This window comes from Chrysemys picta, chromosome 9, assembly GCF_011386835.1.
Source record: "Chrysemys picta bellii isolate R12L10 chromosome 9, ASM1138683v2, whole genome shotgun sequence".
NCBI lineage: Eukaryota > Metazoa > Chordata > Testudines > Emydidae > Chrysemys > Chrysemys picta.
In genome coordinates this window covers 77,340,841-77,357,901 of record NC_088799.1, presented here as the reverse complement: position 1 = coordinate 77,357,901, position 17,061 = coordinate 77,340,841, and the positions used below count along the sequence as shown (strand labels likewise).

At 42.5% G+C, this 17,061-nt stretch overlaps 1 protein-coding gene and 1 long non-coding RNA gene across 3 annotated transcripts in view; one reads left to right on the top strand and one right to left on the bottom strand.

Annotated features, from left to right (window-relative positions):
* LOC112059293 (uncharacterized) overlaps positions 1–8,769 on the top strand; it is a 92,857-nt gene extending 84,088 nt beyond the window's left edge. The window contains exon 4 of one of the 2 annotated variants that reach the window (XR_010590257.1): positions 7,227–8,769. This is a non-coding gene — a long non-coding RNA (uncharacterized LOC112059293). The remainder of the gene's footprint in view (positions 1–7,226) is intronic. The other variant, XR_010590256.1, reaches the window with a different exon arrangement.
* HMGN5 (high mobility group nucleosome binding domain 5) lies at positions 1,752–13,970 on the bottom strand. The gene is made up of 6 exons (XM_005284548.5): positions 13,262–13,970; positions 11,451–11,480; positions 9,801–9,830; positions 8,719–8,769; positions 3,589–3,732; positions 1,752–2,423 (listed from the first exon to the last, which is right to left on the bottom strand). Exons 1-6 carry the CDS (start codon positions 13,274–13,276, stop codon positions 2,376–2,378), a joined length of 318 nt encoding a protein of 105 aa, XP_005284605.1. The 5' UTR covers positions 13,277–13,970; the 3' UTR covers positions 1,752–2,375.
* Positions 13,971–17,061: the final 3,091 nt, after the last annotated feature.

Below are 17,061 nucleotides of genomic sequence, written 5' to 3'. Positions count from 1 at the left end.
ATGGACATTCCAGGGCTTGTTCTGACATATAGGAAAAAGTTAAATTCTGTCTACAGCATTGACTTTTAAGAGTGATCTGGCAATACACATAAATTGGAGTGGTCTATATGGTTTGGTTGCTGTTGCTTCTCTATGATTCAGAAAGAAGCTCAAGAGGTTGTATCTCTCTGACCACAATCTCACTCTTTCTCTGGTCAGTTAGACAAGAATTGACTTTATAATGCAGAAAAGGCAAGGAATAGCACAAGCCCCATTCCCCCTAAGAACCACTTCTAACTGTTGACACTTGGGTATAGTGGTAATGTAAATGGGGACCTTGAGTACAAGAACGATGAGGAGGAAGGAGGGAAATACTAACAAGTTCTGCAATTTATATGCAATGTAGTGAAACAGGTAAGTTATGTAAATATCCGGTAAAGATTCTGTTTGGAGAGCTGCAACTTAGTTATTTACTAAACACACCTAACACACTCATCTGTTTGTTTGCAGTTCTGACTTTGCACAGTAAGGGCCAAATTCACAACCCTCATTTTGTCCTTACCATCCCTTATAAAAATAAATCTAGAAGTGCAGAATAATATTCTGTTCTCATAAGCTGTGTGCTTTATCTGTTTCTTTCTCTGCTGTACCTTCCTATACCAAACCTAGTCTTTTCAAAGGCTTATACTAAAATGTATTGTGCCAAGTGATTTCTTGTATTTAAAAGAAAAAACAACAACACAAGCACATAGTATTTCATGATTCTGCTTGCTAGACTGTCTTATACAGTAAAGGTTTTAAATTCTGCACTGCCAGTCATTTTGCTTCTTACTAAATGTGATATATCTGGCCAACAGTGTGAACTGAGCCTTTTGAATAAAAGGAAACTTTAGGAGGAAAATTTAAAACATCCTTGATATATGGTCACATGCATAAAATTAAGTAGAAAACTATTATTACTCCATACAAACCCTGGCCCTGAGCCTAGTTACTGTTTTCCAATTTAATGAGGCTGACACTAATCAGGAAGAGTGTTGCATTAATGGAAAACACTTTTTTGCACCTGTGTGCCTCCTACTAGAGGAGAGTAAAGGGGCTTATAAAAGAATGTCATGAGTACACAATACATTTTTAAATAAGTAAATTATAAACAATTGTGAAAGTTAATAATTTTATCTAGTGCTATAGAACATTCCCCTAGCACTACAGAAAGCCCTTTCTTACTATTGAGGGTTTGATTTAAACCCTTTAAGCCTCTATGCAGAAGCTTGTGCAATGGTCTTACAGCAAGGAGAACCTGAGAAAACATACCAGAGGGACAGGCAGGTCTAAGTTAAATAGGTTCTGCTCTTTAAATTTGGGAAGATTAATCATCCTAACTTCTAAAATGGTTATGCCATATATTTTAATAGTGCCAAGTACATCATCTTTGCTTAAATGATAGAAGTAGCTCACAAGCATTAACATTTGTGAAATATGACATAAAATCTTCACTTGAAGATGTAGAACCAGATATGCTGATTTACACCAAAACTCCATAAAAACCTATGTAGCTATGCCAGCTCCACCAACTGAGATGGCCCATAAAGTGGTGTTTGTCTACATTGCTGGAGAAAATGGCTTAGAGGCCCAAGCATTGATCATATTGTGAATTCAAGCTCATCACCTACATGTTTTTCAAGATAAAGCATTGTGCTACTGACCACCTTTAGGAGACTTATTACTTTTCCAGCAATACAAGTTTACAGCACAAGCAACAAACCACAATCAACTTTCGAGGAGTCTTTTTTATTAAGATAAATCCAGCAAAATTCCTAACAGTGGGTACATACAACCAACCTGCCCTTTTAAAAGAAATGTTTGTATTTCATTTAAAAACATGATTACACTTTATTTTTTTCTCCAAAACTGACAAAATAAAGTTACATTTGGGAAACAGATTTCCAGCTCCTAGGATTTTCATGAAAATATCTCACCTTCTTTATAAAAGCAACCCACAGAACCACTGGAATGTTTAACGCAGTTATTTGTTTTGAGACCTCCCCACTTTAAGAAACCATACAACACATACAAGGGTAAAATTAAAATCTGAAGTCTGTAAGCATGACTTACACAAAAAGGGACACACTGACAGAAGTCGAAAGCTACCACCACTTATTCTTTCCATGTACCATACAAACTATTACAATCACAAAATTTAAAAACAATGATTTTTTTTTGTTTTGTTTTGTTAGGGATTTTAATTCCCAAGTAACCGAGATGAAGATGTTCCATAATTAAATTCATGCTAAAAAAACCTGCATTTATAAAATAGTTGATAAAAATATTCCTCTCTGTTAACAATACAGCATGGAGGTATGGATACCAGATGATGGAGATATAGGGCAAGGTTAACATTACTCGGACTTGGCTTCCTTATCATCGGATGCTTCAGCAGCTGGTGCCTAGAAGTGTTTGGGAAGAACAGAAATATTACATTTTCACTCTAGAAAAGCCCCATTCTAACCTGCCTGCTGAACAGGTTAGTTTGCAAAAAAACATATCTAACTAGAAAGAGATACAAAATTATTCAGGGAGATATAAACACACTGGAATCTTGGTAGACAAATGTTACAAATTTTAAAACAGGACTGATGCTGCAGTTAACACTGCAATATTAAGGTAAATCCAAACAGGTGGAGATTTGGACTATTTTTGAGATTCACATCAACCATATGCTGGTGGCAGGATTCAAGACCTCATTTCTATAGATCAGAAAGGAAATCTGAAATGTATATGTAAAACTGCAGTGATCTGCTTCCCTTTTGTCCAACTTTTTCAAATATAGTTCTTTCTACTGGTTTTTAAAAATGTTCTTACTGCAGAACAAACTTAGCTAAAAACAGATTCCACCTGCCCCTTAAAAAAATTACTCACAGCCTTTGAAAGACACTTCTGCACATACTGCTCCAACATTCACTTTTTATCATACAGGCTGTTGAGTCAAGAAGTCATTTTCTTTAAAGGTATTAAACAATACAAGGATGTTCAAGACTTGAAGAGAGACCTTTTTGAACTGAAAGCTTGTATACTAGAAGTGGCATGCTGGGAGAGCAGGGGAAGAGGGAGAGAGAAGAATCACCCACACATGATATCTATTCCACATCCCTCTTTCTCCTTCACTCCTAGCCCAGACTAAATTTCTGCACAGAAACAAACCTGAGCCCACCTCTGCACGTGCAATAGGCCCTACAGAGTGGAACCAGCATAACAGGATTCAGAGAGGCTGTACAGAGTATGCATATACCCTGCACAAAGCCCAGCTCAGTGTGGGTGAGGGAACACATCAGGGGAGCTGCAGGTACCTAGGTCTTCTGGTTCTTCCCTGGCCCAATGGGAGAAAGGAAAGCATGAGGCAACAGAGCAGATGTGTGTTTGAAGGAAAAGTTCTCTCATTGCTTCCAGAAAGAGGCCCCTATTGCTGTTATCGCTGCCAGCCCTTACCCAATAGATATCAATTAACTATGCCACCCCCTGAAAGGTAAGAGGAATCCTTTGTCTCTGCAGCTGCAATAAAAACAAAGTTGTTTGTGACTATGCTTTTTAATATATACACTGCAGTTAAGGTACCTCATTAGTTTTGGTATCTCCATTTTCAGAGTGGTTTTCTTCTTTAGCATCGTCTTGCTTAGTTTCATCTTTGCCTTTGGCTCCCTTCTTCCCTTTTGCTGCTGCCTTTTTGTCCTCCTTTTTATCATTTGCTGCCTTCTCTTTCTGTTAGAGTAATCAAATGAACAAAAATGTATGATAGATGCACACAAAACTGGAGATTGCATTAAAGCATCAATATTTTCAAAGTCTAAAGTTTGTATAACTTATTACTACTTATTGGAAATACAGTTAACAAAGGTGAGGTGCACCAGATGAAAATTTCTATCAAGAAATCCTTTATCCTCTATCTTGTCCTTGATATACTATTGGGAATGAATAATCTAGAGAAGCAAGGTCAAAGGTAGCTATGTCTGGGGTTAAAGGAATTCCCATTTTAAACAAACATTTTATTAAGTTAGCTAAAAATGTTGGTGAGCTTGCATTTTGGCAGTTGAGCTACCTGCCAAAAGACATTAAAAGAAAGATATGTACAGTCAATGGAAACCCTAGAATTCTTCAGAGATTCTCTAAATATAAACTAGAAGAGAGAGAGGAAAGCTGAAGTCACCAAAGAATATTGCAGAAGTATTCCTTGTTGTTCCAAGCAATATATATCATGTATGAGTTGTGTAAATTCAACAATCACTACAGATATAAAGAAAAAACATTGAAATTAAGTTTTAATGCATATTGCAATAATTGCAACTTTTTACATGGGAGTCACAATTAGATCAAAAGAAGGAAAAAAGCCCTCTGACACCATAACCATAACAGCCTTCTATACTTTTGGATCAAACCACCACTTCATAATAGTAAATACCAAGACTCCCACCGATTTCAATTCCAAGGATTTGCACCTGCGTGCCAAAACTTCTGATTTTATTAACCCTAACATCTTCTTCCACTCCAAAAGATAGAGGAACCATGAATACTTGGAAAATTACTGCTCATAAGAAATCCTTTAAAAGATGGTGTGGTCTCAAAGATTACAATTCATAAATTCGTCAAGAGGCAAAGTGAATGAGGTACTATCTTTTATTGGACCAATTACCTCACCCACCTTGTCTCTCTAATATCCTGGGACTGACACAGTTACAACTATACCTATTTCTTCAACACTTTTAGCCTAGTAATGTATGGCAATCACTTTATACTAACATGACAAAACTCACTAAATGGGACCATTTGTATAAAGCGTCAAGAGACCTTCATAAAGGTTAATGGGCTAAAATATTTGCCCAGAACTAGGGGTGTGGAGAGTCCCCTTCATGGTCCCTCCCACCACTTCCAAAACAAAAGAATGGTAGTGCTGATCTACCTTCATAGCACCTTCTTTGTGGAGTCCCTTCCATAGGATTGGGGATTGATGGCTGAAGAAGGGAATCCATTCCTGTCTCTCTCCCACAGAAAATTAATGGAGTCTTATTAACTGTTCCACAGCCCCCTCTTTACTGAGAAAGCACCATCTTAAAAGAGGTTCCAGGAGCAGTCAATGACTGGGGATTCCTTGGTAGCACAACTCTTATGGAGCCATGCTGTCATGGAATCTGACTGGAGACACAGGATCTCTACACAAAAAGCCATAGCCTGCTAAGGATCCCACGACATCAGTGTCAATTCTGGGGACAAAACTACTGGCCATTCTGCAACATTGGTGTGTGATATCTCTCCCTAGAACAGAATGATCCTGCACAAGGGAATCCTGATGGAGTTTTTCATTCCCAGGCCACCTCCTGCAGCTGTTTCCATGGGAGGAGGGCCAATGTCATTTTACTAATTTTTCCTGAACGGATGGGATGCACAAAGATGGCAACACCAGCTGATTAATACATCATGTTTTTTTCCAGCCCTACTTTATTTAATATGGATATATTTAAGAGGATGAAAGTTATTCTTACAATTATAAACACACAGTTAAGGATGCAGATGTTAAGGATGCAAAGTTAAAATTGTACAGTGCCGGAATTACAATAGCCTCTGCAACCTACATTTCATCCCCTTGTGTGCACATATTGATAGCCTCGCCCAGCATCTCCTCGGAGTCTCTGAGAGAGCCACGAACAGAACCCAACTCCTCTGGATCCAAGGCCAGTGCCTTACACACAAGAGAACGTTCTCTTTTTCCTTGCAACCCACTACTTCATTCACTGAGCAATGAATGAGGCACTACTCATTGCAGTGAGTTTGGAGAACAAATAGTATGTGACCATTTAATTAGACTGCATCATGATGCTATGTACTGGGGGGGGCACACTACTTATGGACAAAAAGAACAGGAGTACTTGTGGCACCTTAGAGACTAACAAATTTATTAGAGCATAAGCTTTCGTGGGCTACAGCCCACTTCTTCGGATGCATATAGAATGGAACATATATTGAGATATATATACACACATACAGAGAGCATGAACAGGTGGGAGTTGTCTTACCAACTCTCAGAGGCCAATTAAGTAAGTGAAAAAAAAACTTTTGAAGTGATAATCAAGATAGCCCAGTACAGACAGTTTGATAAGAAGTGTGAGAGTACTTACAAGGGGAGATAGATTCAATGTTTGTAATGGCTCAGACATTCCCAGTCCTTATTCAATCCTAAGTTGATCGTATCTAGTTTGCATATCAATTCCAGCTCAGCAGTCTCTCCTTGGAGTCTGTTTTTGAAGTTTTTCTGTTGTAAGATAGCCACCCGCAGGTCTGTTATTGAATGACCGGACAGGTTAAAGTGTTCTCCCACTTGTTTTTGAGTATTATGATTCCTGATGTCAGATTTGTGTCCATTAATTCTTTTGCGTAGAGACTGTCCGGTTTGGCCAATGTACATGGCAGAGGGGCATTGCTGGCACATGATGGCATATATCACATTGGTAGATGTGCAGGTGAACGAGCCCCTGATGGTATGGCTGATGTGATTAGGTCCTATGATGATGTCACTTGAATAGATATGTGGACAGAGTTGGCATCAGGCTTTGTTACAAGGATAGGTTCCTGGGTCAGTGTTTTTGTTCAGTGATGTGTGGTTGCTGGTATTTGCTTTAGGTTGGGGGGTTGTCTGTAAGCGAGGACAGGTCTGTCTCCCAAGATCATATAAAAACAGACCCCAACGAGAGACTGCTGAGCTGGAATTGAGATGCAAACTAGATACGATCAACTTAGGACTGGGAATGGCTGAGCCATTACAAACATTGAATCTATCTCCCCTTGTAAGTACTCTCACACTTCTTACCAAACTGTCTGTACTGGGCTATCTTGATTATCACTTCAAAAGTTTTTTTTCCCACTTACTTAATTGGCCTCTCAGAGTTGGTAAGACAACTCCCACCTGTTCATGCTCTCTGTATGTGTGTGTATATATATATATATATATATATATCTCCTCAATATATGTTCCATTCTATATGCATCCGAAGAAGTGGGCTGTAGTCCACGAAAGCTTATGCTCTAATAAATTTGTTAGTCTCTAAGGTGCCACAAGTACTCCTGTTCTTTTTGCGGATACAGACTAACACAGCTGCTACTCTGAAACCTGTACTTATGGACAGTCGACTTTAATTGTGATATTTCCTAACTGTTGAAGGATTAATTTTGCAACTAACATTCTATTAACAGTTTTTTGTTTGTAGTTTCCTAGGTTTTTAAAAAAGCAAATTGAAAAAAAACAAGTGCAGCGTGAGGCACCACAGTGATTTCTGCACGAGTCAGCAGCGGAGTCTGAACCCAGGACCTTTTGACCCACAAAACAGCTAAAAGGGAAACTCATGGTAGCAGTAGGTTCTCGTCTTCTATGTAGATTAGCCACTATAGCCAATCATTCTTTGCTAGTGACTTGCGCATGTCTATTTGCAAGACAGGAGAGGAATGCTCAGTCTCAAGCTTCCTAAATTCTGTTCCTGGCTCTGGATTGCGGTCTACTGGCTCAACTGTAGAACTAAGTATGAAGATTTGTAACCTTTGTTCTGAAAGGCCCGGTGCCTAAGTGGCTGAGACTTGGGTCTGCCATATTAGAGACCTATGTTCTATTCCCAGCTGTCCCTGCAGTGACTTTGTGCAACCTTTCAGTTACTTCAAATGTAAAATGGGGAGGGAGAATGATAGTTGCCGTCCTTTAAGGTGTATGAGCCCTGGTTTAATAATAAAGGCTGTTAAGAGTGCATTATAAACATCAGAAAGTGGAAGCAGAACTCATGATCTCCTGGCTTTCATCCTAGCACTCCTTCCCATAGGGTAAAGGATATTTTGCAGCTGCTGCTTTGCTTGGGTATCCATTCAGAGCCACAAAGGGAGTTGTGAGTCGCAGAGCGTGTTCAGACAGTTGGATTTTTCAGATATTTTAGCAGGAAGCCTCTAACATTGCTCTGCTGAGAATGTGCAAATGGTAATGCTCAGAGGCCTATAATTTGGCCACATCTGGGTGAATTTTCAACAGGTCAACAAAAGACACTTCTTTGATCCCACAACTATCCCCTGCCAAATTTTGAGTTCCTGCTCTAAAGCATCAAGGAGCTTTAAATAAATTGTTGGAAACTTAATATATAAAAAAATCAGTAAAAAAATAGGTAGTTTTGCTAACTTCATTCTCAGAAAAGGTATTTTTGCTGAACATTTAAAAAAAAATCTAGCCTGAGAAGGAGATAAAGAATGGAAAATTTTAATCCTAATGGTTAAAGTCTGACAAATTAATAAGCAACTGAAAACAGGGCCTTATTATGTAAAATGTAAAACACACTTACTTATAGGCATAGCTACCAGCACTGCCTACAATTATGGCTCTGTGGTCTCTATTCCACACATATTGTTAGGAGAATGATGCTTTGAATAGTCTCCCATGGCAAGCAGTGAAAGAATCATCACAATTTGTTTAAAATTTCATCAGACAAATCACTCAAGAATTTACCACAGGGAATGTTCCTGCACTGGCAGTAGGACAAAAAAGAACACTCAATAGCTCTTTGCCATCTGTAATTTCTAAGATATTGATGGAGATTCCTCTAACTGGGCAAAATACATAATCTCATTAAAAATATTAAAAAGCTAGTTGACTAGCTATGCACTTTATTCCTATAAATACATTTTGAAAAAGAAAACCGCTGTATTAAAGAGGTCTTAAATATTTACCTTAGGTGCTGCCTTTTTGGGCTTTGGCTCCGGTTTAGGTGGAGCAGGTTTCTGTACAAAAAAGCATACAGTAAAATAAGAAATATACCACCTGAAGAGCACTACAGTGGTCTTATTAACAACCTCAACATACTTACTCCGTATGCAAATTTAAAATATAATAAAGGCATACATGCAGGCCCTGTGTATAAAGGACCAGAAAAGAATATGAACCATAATCATTTACAAGACTGAGATATATAAATTAGTATGTGTCATTTCACTCAGATACATGAGGAAAAAATGAAGTATGTGGCAGTGGTTATGGCTAAAATATTTAATAAGTACATGTACTGTGTAGGGAGAGATGAGAGTCCTGCACTACTACACATGTGACAGCATCTTAAGTAAAGATCCACAGGATGTGGAAATGGACACTAAACTTTTTTCAAGTCTCTTGCTGTCTGAGTTGACGTTTACCCCTATCCTTTGCAGAGGGTTCCTGGTATGCATACCGGTAGGTATCTTCTGTTTTACCAAAATGAGATGCAACTTTTCACCAATATGGCAGCATTCATTTACTTTGTTTCCTGTAATAATTTCCTTGGTAGCATACATTGATCCCAATCCTTTGAGTGTTCTGCACAAGGAAAAAGACTCCCAGGCATAGAGCACTTACAGGACTGGGCTTATATAGTACTTTGGCTTTGCCCTAAACTTTCCTATCTTCAAACTCTTTGGTATTTGTAGATCTTGGGCCCCCAATCTGCGTTCTTGTTCCCAAGAGCTGTGCTGCTGAAATCAATGGGACTATACATGTGAGTAAGGATTGCAGGATCCAGCCATTCCTGAATATGATGTTTTTTATGTCAAACCAGCATAGCGGCTTTATCTCACATGTAAAATCAGCAAATAGATTCAGTAGTATGTTGGTACACAAGCCATGGAAGCATGGAGTACGAGTTTTATTTTTAAATGTAAGTGTGAACACACATCTACCTATATAGCTATACTCTGCTCATCAGCATGAGATTCTTCCTACTCCAATCTTCCTGAATTGTCATCATCACATCACAAATTCAATTTTAAAAAAAGATACTCACAGCTGATAATCTAGCTGACCTTCTTTTTGGCTGCATAAAAGAAAGAGGTGTCACTAAAATTTAAAGAAAGAGCCATACATTCTCAGAATTATATCATCATCATCAAATAATTTGATGCAACCATTATTTAATGAAGCATTAAAACAAATACCAAGATCATTTATAGAGCTATGGATGTAATGGGTTTGCCTTGTTTTAAAAAGCAAAACAGAATTGCTATTTCTTTCACCATTTCCCACCTTTTCACCACACCCAGGTAAATAGCAAGGACCCAATACAGTAAGCTCCTATGCACAGTTAGATCTCTGTGCCTAAGAGAAGCAGTCTCCAAGACTGTGGCCTAAGGACCAGATTTAACCTGAAAATGATGATCTTTGGCTGTGGAACTGCAAATTCTCCTGTACCAGGAACAGCTCTCTCTAAATCTCTGCATGTTAGTTCATCGAAGCTCCCAGTTTCAGACAGCTTAACACAGCTGGGATAGGCAATGAATTCTCCAAATTGTCTCTCATGTTATAGTCCAATGGACTGGACTCAGGGTTCCATATCACCTGATATTTCATTCCTGACTTCCAGAACCTGCATCAAAATCTGCTAGCACAGACCCATGTGACTGTGCACACAGACAAGGGTCTGTGCAAGCAGATACCTCTATGGAAGTGGGGGGCCTCAGTTAGTAATTCCTTTTAAACCAGTGGTCTCTAACCTTTTTAGGCACAAGATCACTTTTTGAATTTAAGTGCAACCCAGGATCTACACCGCCCCTTCCGAGGCCCTGCCCTGCTCACTCCATCCCCTCTCCCTCCCTTGCTCGCTCTCCCCCACCCTCTCTCACTTTTACCGTGCTGGAGCAAGGGGTTGGGGTGCAGGCTCTGGGCTGGGGCTGAGGGTTTGGAATGTGGGAGGGGGCTCCGCAATGAGCCTGGGGCAGGAGGTTGGTGTGCAGGAGGGGGTGCAAGCTCTGGGAGGGAGTTTGGGTGCAGGAGGGGGCTCGGGGCTGAGGCAGAGTGTTCGGGTGGAGGAGGGGTTATGGGGTGTTGGCTCTGGGAGGGGATTCAGGGCTGGGGCAGGGAGTTGGGGTGCTGGCTCTGGGAGGGGGCTCAGGGCTGGGATGTGGGAGGGGTGCGGGCTCCCGCCAGGTGGCACTCACCTCAGGCGGCTCCCAGTCGGCAGTGCAGTGGGGATAAGGCAGGCTCCCTGCCTGCCCTGGCCCATGCCGCTCCCGGAAGCAGCCAGCACGCCCCTGCAGCCCCTGGAGGGGGGCATGTGGCTCCGCATGCTGCCCCTCCCTGCAAGCACCACCCCACAGCTCCCATTGGCTGCAGTTCCCCGTTCCTGGCCAATGGGAGCTGCGGTGGCAGTGCTTTCAGACAGGAACAGCGCGGAGACAAATCCCCCGCCCCTGGGGCCACAGGGGCATGCTAGCTGCTCCCAAGAACCCGGCATGGGGCCAGGGCAGGCAGGGAGCCTGCCTTAGCCCTCCTGTGCCGTCAGATTTTTAGCAGCCGGAGATCACGATCGACTGTCAGAAGCTCCAGGATCAACCAGTCGATCGTGAGCTACCCGTTGGTGATCACTGTTTTAAACTGTTTACCACCACACAAATTCTGAGAGAAATAAGTTTGCTTTATTAATATTTTATAAACCTACCTCCTCCTTCACCTCGCCTTCAGCTGCAGCCTACATAAAAAAATTAAAAGAGGAAAACATAAAAGATTTGCATTCTTTACAGTCATGAAGAGGAAATTAGGCCAAGTGCTAGCAAACAGGCATTTGAAAATTATCATAGCAGTGACCAGAATAAGAAAGTCTGTAAAAATGGAATTAATGCTGGACCTATTTGCAGTGTGAAGTTAGAAAATACTAACATGCCATTTTCTCTAAATAAAAGTCTACATGCAGCATGGGGAGACCTACTAAAAAGTAAACTCACAAATTTCAAATATATCACAGTCAATTTTATCTTCATGTCTTAGTTCACCAGTTAAAACAGCTCTCCTTGGTTTCATATCCTTGCAGTTTCTCATATTACCAGCTCTTCTCATTGCCCTGCTACCTTGTGCACTTTTTAGTCATACTATCCCTGGCAGTAAATAAAGTTTGCAAAGTGATCAAGCAAAAAAAAAAAAAAATTGTGTAACTTCTCCTCCACCCCTCCCCCTTCCCACAGCTAAAAATGTGCAGCTGTGCTTACAAGTCAGATCAGTGCAAGAGCCTAAGCTCACTTCAAAGTTCCCAGACAAAAGACTACAAGTCCCAGAATGCCTCGGACTCCCACTTTTGTTTAACGTCATTGCGTCAAAGCGTCCCCACATTTAAAAAGTTCCCGCCAAATTACCTGCAACAACAAGGTCGTTGTCAGCGTTATGCAAGGACAAGGCTGTACTAGCTTCGCCCAGAGGCATCTCACTTACACTAGGGGGAAGAGACAGCAGCAGTTGGATGGATGGGGACCTGCTTTAGTGCCCTCAGGATTAGTGGGAGGAAGGGAGGCGTTTCAGACATTGCAGCACAGGCTACACCCAATTCCAGCACACCCAGGGAAATAAGAGCCCCCAGCTAGTGTATTTCTCAGAGGGCAGGAAATGCCCGTGTCGTCACTTAATAGCAGAATGCCTTCAAAATGCAAACATGCAACACAGATAAATGAAGGGGAGATGCTGAGATAACCAAGTGTTTGACCCTTAAAATGCACACCCAGGCAAAGCTGTACTGGCGTCTGCTAGGCAGCAACATTTTAGCAGCTGGAATTTCACGGGGCAGGCTGCCCCTTTGCAAACTGCTCTGGGCTTACTGAAGAGCGAGCTAGGAAAGACCAGCTGCTGAGCAGAGCCAAAGTTACTAATTCTGGTTGTGAATCCTTCCCAGCCCCTCTTCCCTTCAAGGACAGTTTCAAACTCTGCGCCGCCTAATGGCTCCAAATTACCATTGCACAACCATCTGGTATGACAAGAAGTGGGAGAGAAAAAAAAGGGAGAACAAAGGCAAACGCAGGAGAAAGAGGCACCGTTTAGACTCAAATTCTCCCAGGCAATGGCCCAATCAACACTAAAATGCCCCCGGCGCTTAATGGGAAGGTTCTGGCTGTCCAGCCGTGCGCTTTTCGGGGAGCTTGGAGAAGCACAGCCTTCCGTGGCTAGCTCTGCCTGCCAGTATTCTCCATAGGGGCAGCAGCAGCACTATGGCTGTTTGTAATCCAGCATGGAGACACTGCTTAGCCTTCTCCTTGCAAACAAAACAGCCCAAAGTGAACTCAGACGCTCCCCTGCTCCCACAGATGAGCCCGACCGCACATTCTAATAATCGCCCTTCAGTTCCAGCTCCACTTTAGGACATGCACAAAAAATTAATATGCAAAAACTCTACATACACACGCATAAATTATAGATATTTTTGCAAACGCTCCCCTAATCTCTCCCCTTCATTCCCCATTTCTCTCCCCCCCCTATTTTTGTACTTACCTTTCTTTTGGGCATAGTTGCACCTTAATAGTTGATTGCAAAATAGATAAGAGATCTATTAAAAAATAAATGCAATCACAAAACAAAAAACTGTTTCAACCGTTCTGCAAAATTGCCAAAAAAATTTATAAGGGACCAAGAGTTAATTGCAGCAGAAACTGAACAAAAAAAAAATCCCCCCCTCTTTATTGCAAACAGTAAAATACACCAACACGCAACCAAACTGCATGAATGGGGAGCGCGAGATGGGTCCAGCCTGAGAGTGACGCACCAGCTGGCCAATGGGAGACTCAGGCAAGAGCAAGGGAGGCGGGGCCGGAGCCTTAGCCCGAGAGAGACTCGCAGCGCACGCAAGGGGAAGCTGCTGGCTTTACGCTGTCTGCGCAGGGGAGCCGGCCTAAAGCGCTCGCTGAATAAGGCTCCCGTCCCCAGCCCGGTGGGGGAAGTAGCGCAGTGGTGGCCTGCCTGTGCTGACGGGGGTGCCTGGTGTCGGCAGACAGGGGCTCGCTGGGCAGTGGGAAGGGGTCTCCAGGCCGTGTGCGCCGCGCTGGGCAGCCGCTGCGGGTCCCTTCCCTCCTCCCCCTCGCCCACATCCCCCCAGAGGCTATGACAGAAACTTCCCTGAAAGTTACCACGGGCAGCAGGACTGTGTCTGCTCGTCCCTGAGCCCAACAACATGGCTGCCTAGCCAGCTGCACCTTCCCTCCCCCCGCAGGGCCTGGAGCCCAGCAGAGGGGGGGCAGCCAGGGAGAAAGCAGGGCCCCTCTCACTCCGTGCCATGGGCTTGGGAGTCATGGGGGGGAGAGTAATTATGGGCTGTCTCATGCCGTTGGTTTTGAGGCAGGGCTCCCTCCACACCAGATCCCATGGGGGCTTCTGCTTCCACCCTCCTGGCACGACATGGCAGGGCTCCCCTGCCAATTTGCAATACCCAGCACAGCCCGTTTATGACTATTATGTGTTACTAGGATGGAGGCAGCCTGTGGCTTTGCACACGGTGCTTTATGCTGGTAGAATGAACCCTGGTGACCCTGCCCTGCCAGCCTAATAAGCCTACCTGTTGAAAAGCACTGTCACACAGTTTAATTGCTGCATGAATAGGTATATAGTGCATGCCATAGCCTCCTGCAGGTATGTTGAATCCTTTTCAGGTCCAGGACTGGCACCAGTTACATTAGTAAGGTGTTTGGGGGGGATTAATTATATTTTAAGGTGTGCTTTCTAGATCACAAGAAATTGCATATTAAGTTGGTAAGTGCCTATATTTGGGGTGTGGCAAGTCCCCTGCCTCTCCTCTGACTCCTGAAAAAAGCAGTTGCTCTCTTTAAGACATGCGAAATCTTTCTGTATCTTCCTCTAATGTTGGAGAGCATGGTAGAGCAGATGTTGTCATGAAGGATTCAAAAGCAATTCACAAACTACTGAAATTTGGAATATTGTTCCAACCACACTTCTGGAGTGGGAGCCAGGTATTTAGGGTGGGTCCTGTGGTGAAGTCTCAGATGCAGGTTGCTGCTGTGGTTAAGTTCCACTGATGATTCCACAATAGCTAATTGACACCATTCACTTCAGGATTTCTGCCCGTCCAACCTGCATCCTTCAATGATAAAAGCACGCAGGCGCGGGTCCTCAAATGTATTTAGGCTCCTAACTTCCATTGAAACCAACCTAAGATCCTCTGGGGTAGCTTGTGAACATCCTAATAACTTTAAACTGGGACCCAAGATCATACGAGGCTTCCTGTGAACATCTTTGTGTTGTTGAGTGTTTTAGAAACTATAACATATGGGGTTAGTTCCACAACTAACTTTTACATTATGTTTATTATGCTTTTCTTTTCATCTTGTTGTTTTACAAAAATATTTGATTTTTCTGAAAATGTTCATGGAACAAATTGATTTTAATAATCACTAGGAAATTACGTTTCCCTAGATACTTCTGCAGTATATTGTTATGCTGGAACGTGTTAATGGCTGTCATGAAATGGGTCTTTGATCTATAGACAATCACAGACCTCATTAATGCTGATGGGTATGCTAAGCACCCTTACTTCAAACTAAATAAAAAGAACAATTAAATATCTCTTGAAGATAGTGATAGCTGCAAACAATCAGAAGCCACATCCCAAGGCAATGGACAGCATAAGCAGTGTGGGCTAAGGGGTTTCCCTGAGACTAGTTGCAAGTGCACAGGTGAGGGGATTGATTGGTAGTAGCAGTATGCATCTTTGTGTGCTAGAGACAGAAAGTGAGGCTATTGTAGTTGGAGTCGATGTACCTTAGCTCGAGTTACTATGGGCGGCGGGGGGGGGGGGGGGGTCGATGGGAGAAAATCTTCCGTCGACTTACATTATTCTTCTCGTCAGGGGTAGAGTACAGGGGTCGACTGGAGAGCAATCTTCACTCGATTTGGTGGGTCTTTACTAGAGCCACTAAATCGCCTGCCGGTGGCTCGATCTTACACCCTGGATCCCTTCTGTAGTGTAGATCTGCCCTGAGAAAAGCAATTGTGAGTGTTGTGACAGACATTGCAATCACATGCAATATCTTTGTGGATTGTATTGTATTGTAGTGTATGAGTGTTTTTATGTATCACTGTGGGCCAGGGATTGTATACAACGCTGGAGGGGTGGGGGGATTGCCACAGCTTTGCTAAGAGCCAAGAAAAATGGGGGGTGATTAAGGTGAATCACTTGGATTATAAACAGAGAGGTATCACATCTGGAGGAGACTTTCATAAACTGGTTTCTCCAGAAACTAACAGACCAAGAAAGGGCTTTTGATATAAAAACGCTGAGTTTAAGCTGACTTCAGTCTTCTCTCCGATCCAGCAAACAAATGGGACCTCCTTGCCAAGGGCCCCAAGCCTTGCCATAAGGTTGGAAAGACTTTGTCTTACCAGGGACCCATAAGACTGATAGGTGACCTTTGGTAAGCTTTTAGCATGTGTATTGTTTTTATTTATTTGTGTATGTTTTCTCTTTGGTAATGCTTTTACCTTAAGAATAAATAGGCTTGCTTAGAAAGCGCTGTGTGGCAATTTGTAACTGCTGGCAATACACTGTTCATAGCCTTTTGAGAGAAAGTGCTGGCCTTTAGCCAGACTGGCTTGCTGGAGGTATTGCAGTATAAGGCAGGGAGCAGTGCAGGTTTAAAACCTACCAGTCAGAAGGGTCCCTGCCCAGAGACGGGTGACAGCTGGAGATCTGAGACCAAACTAGAAACTCCTGGAGTGGACATGGAGGAAAGGGATACAGGTACAATTACCCTGAAATTGTGACAAAGCGTGTCCTTGGGAGGAAGATGAGACAGAGCTTCTTTTGGACACACTACTTGTGGGAAAAGCAGACTTGGGCTGCCTGCTGTTATTTATTTCTATGATCATGGAAAGAGGACTTTCTGTACATTCTTTGTAAATAAACACATTTGCACCAAAGAAGTACCTGAGTTGTATTGTCAATTTCTCCTTCCAGTGGAAGCAGCCTGGCAAGTCCCCAAATATTGCCTGCCCACTTGGGCCAAAAGGGGCAACAATATGATTGTGCCATACTCAACGCATTTTGAGTCAGCCATTGGCCAAAGACTGTTTCAGATTAAAGAGTGCTAGGTGTAAGAATAAGTGTCCCCACATACTCAGGCCCAGATTCACAAAGGGACTTTGGTGTTGTGACTCTCAGCATTGCAATGCCTAATTTTTAGGCATCCAAAAAATCACAGGAACAATTCTGTGATCCACAAAGGCACCCTATACAATGGAAAGAGATAGGTGTCTTACAATGTGATTCACAAAGCCAGCATATT

What these genes read in the sequence shown, in the direction of transcription:
- HMGN5 (XM_005284548.5), bottom strand. An exon ending in AAGGCGAGGTGAAGGAGGAG is followed by an intron (nt 9,831 to 11,450) that starts GTAGGTTTATAA and finishes TCTTTTATGCAG; the next exon opens with CCAAAAAGAAGGTCAGCTAG. An exon ending in GGTCAGCTAGATTATCAGCT is followed by an intron (nt 8,770 to 9,800) that starts GTGAGTATCTTT and finishes TTTTTTGTACAG; the next exon opens with AAACCTGCTCCACCTAAACC.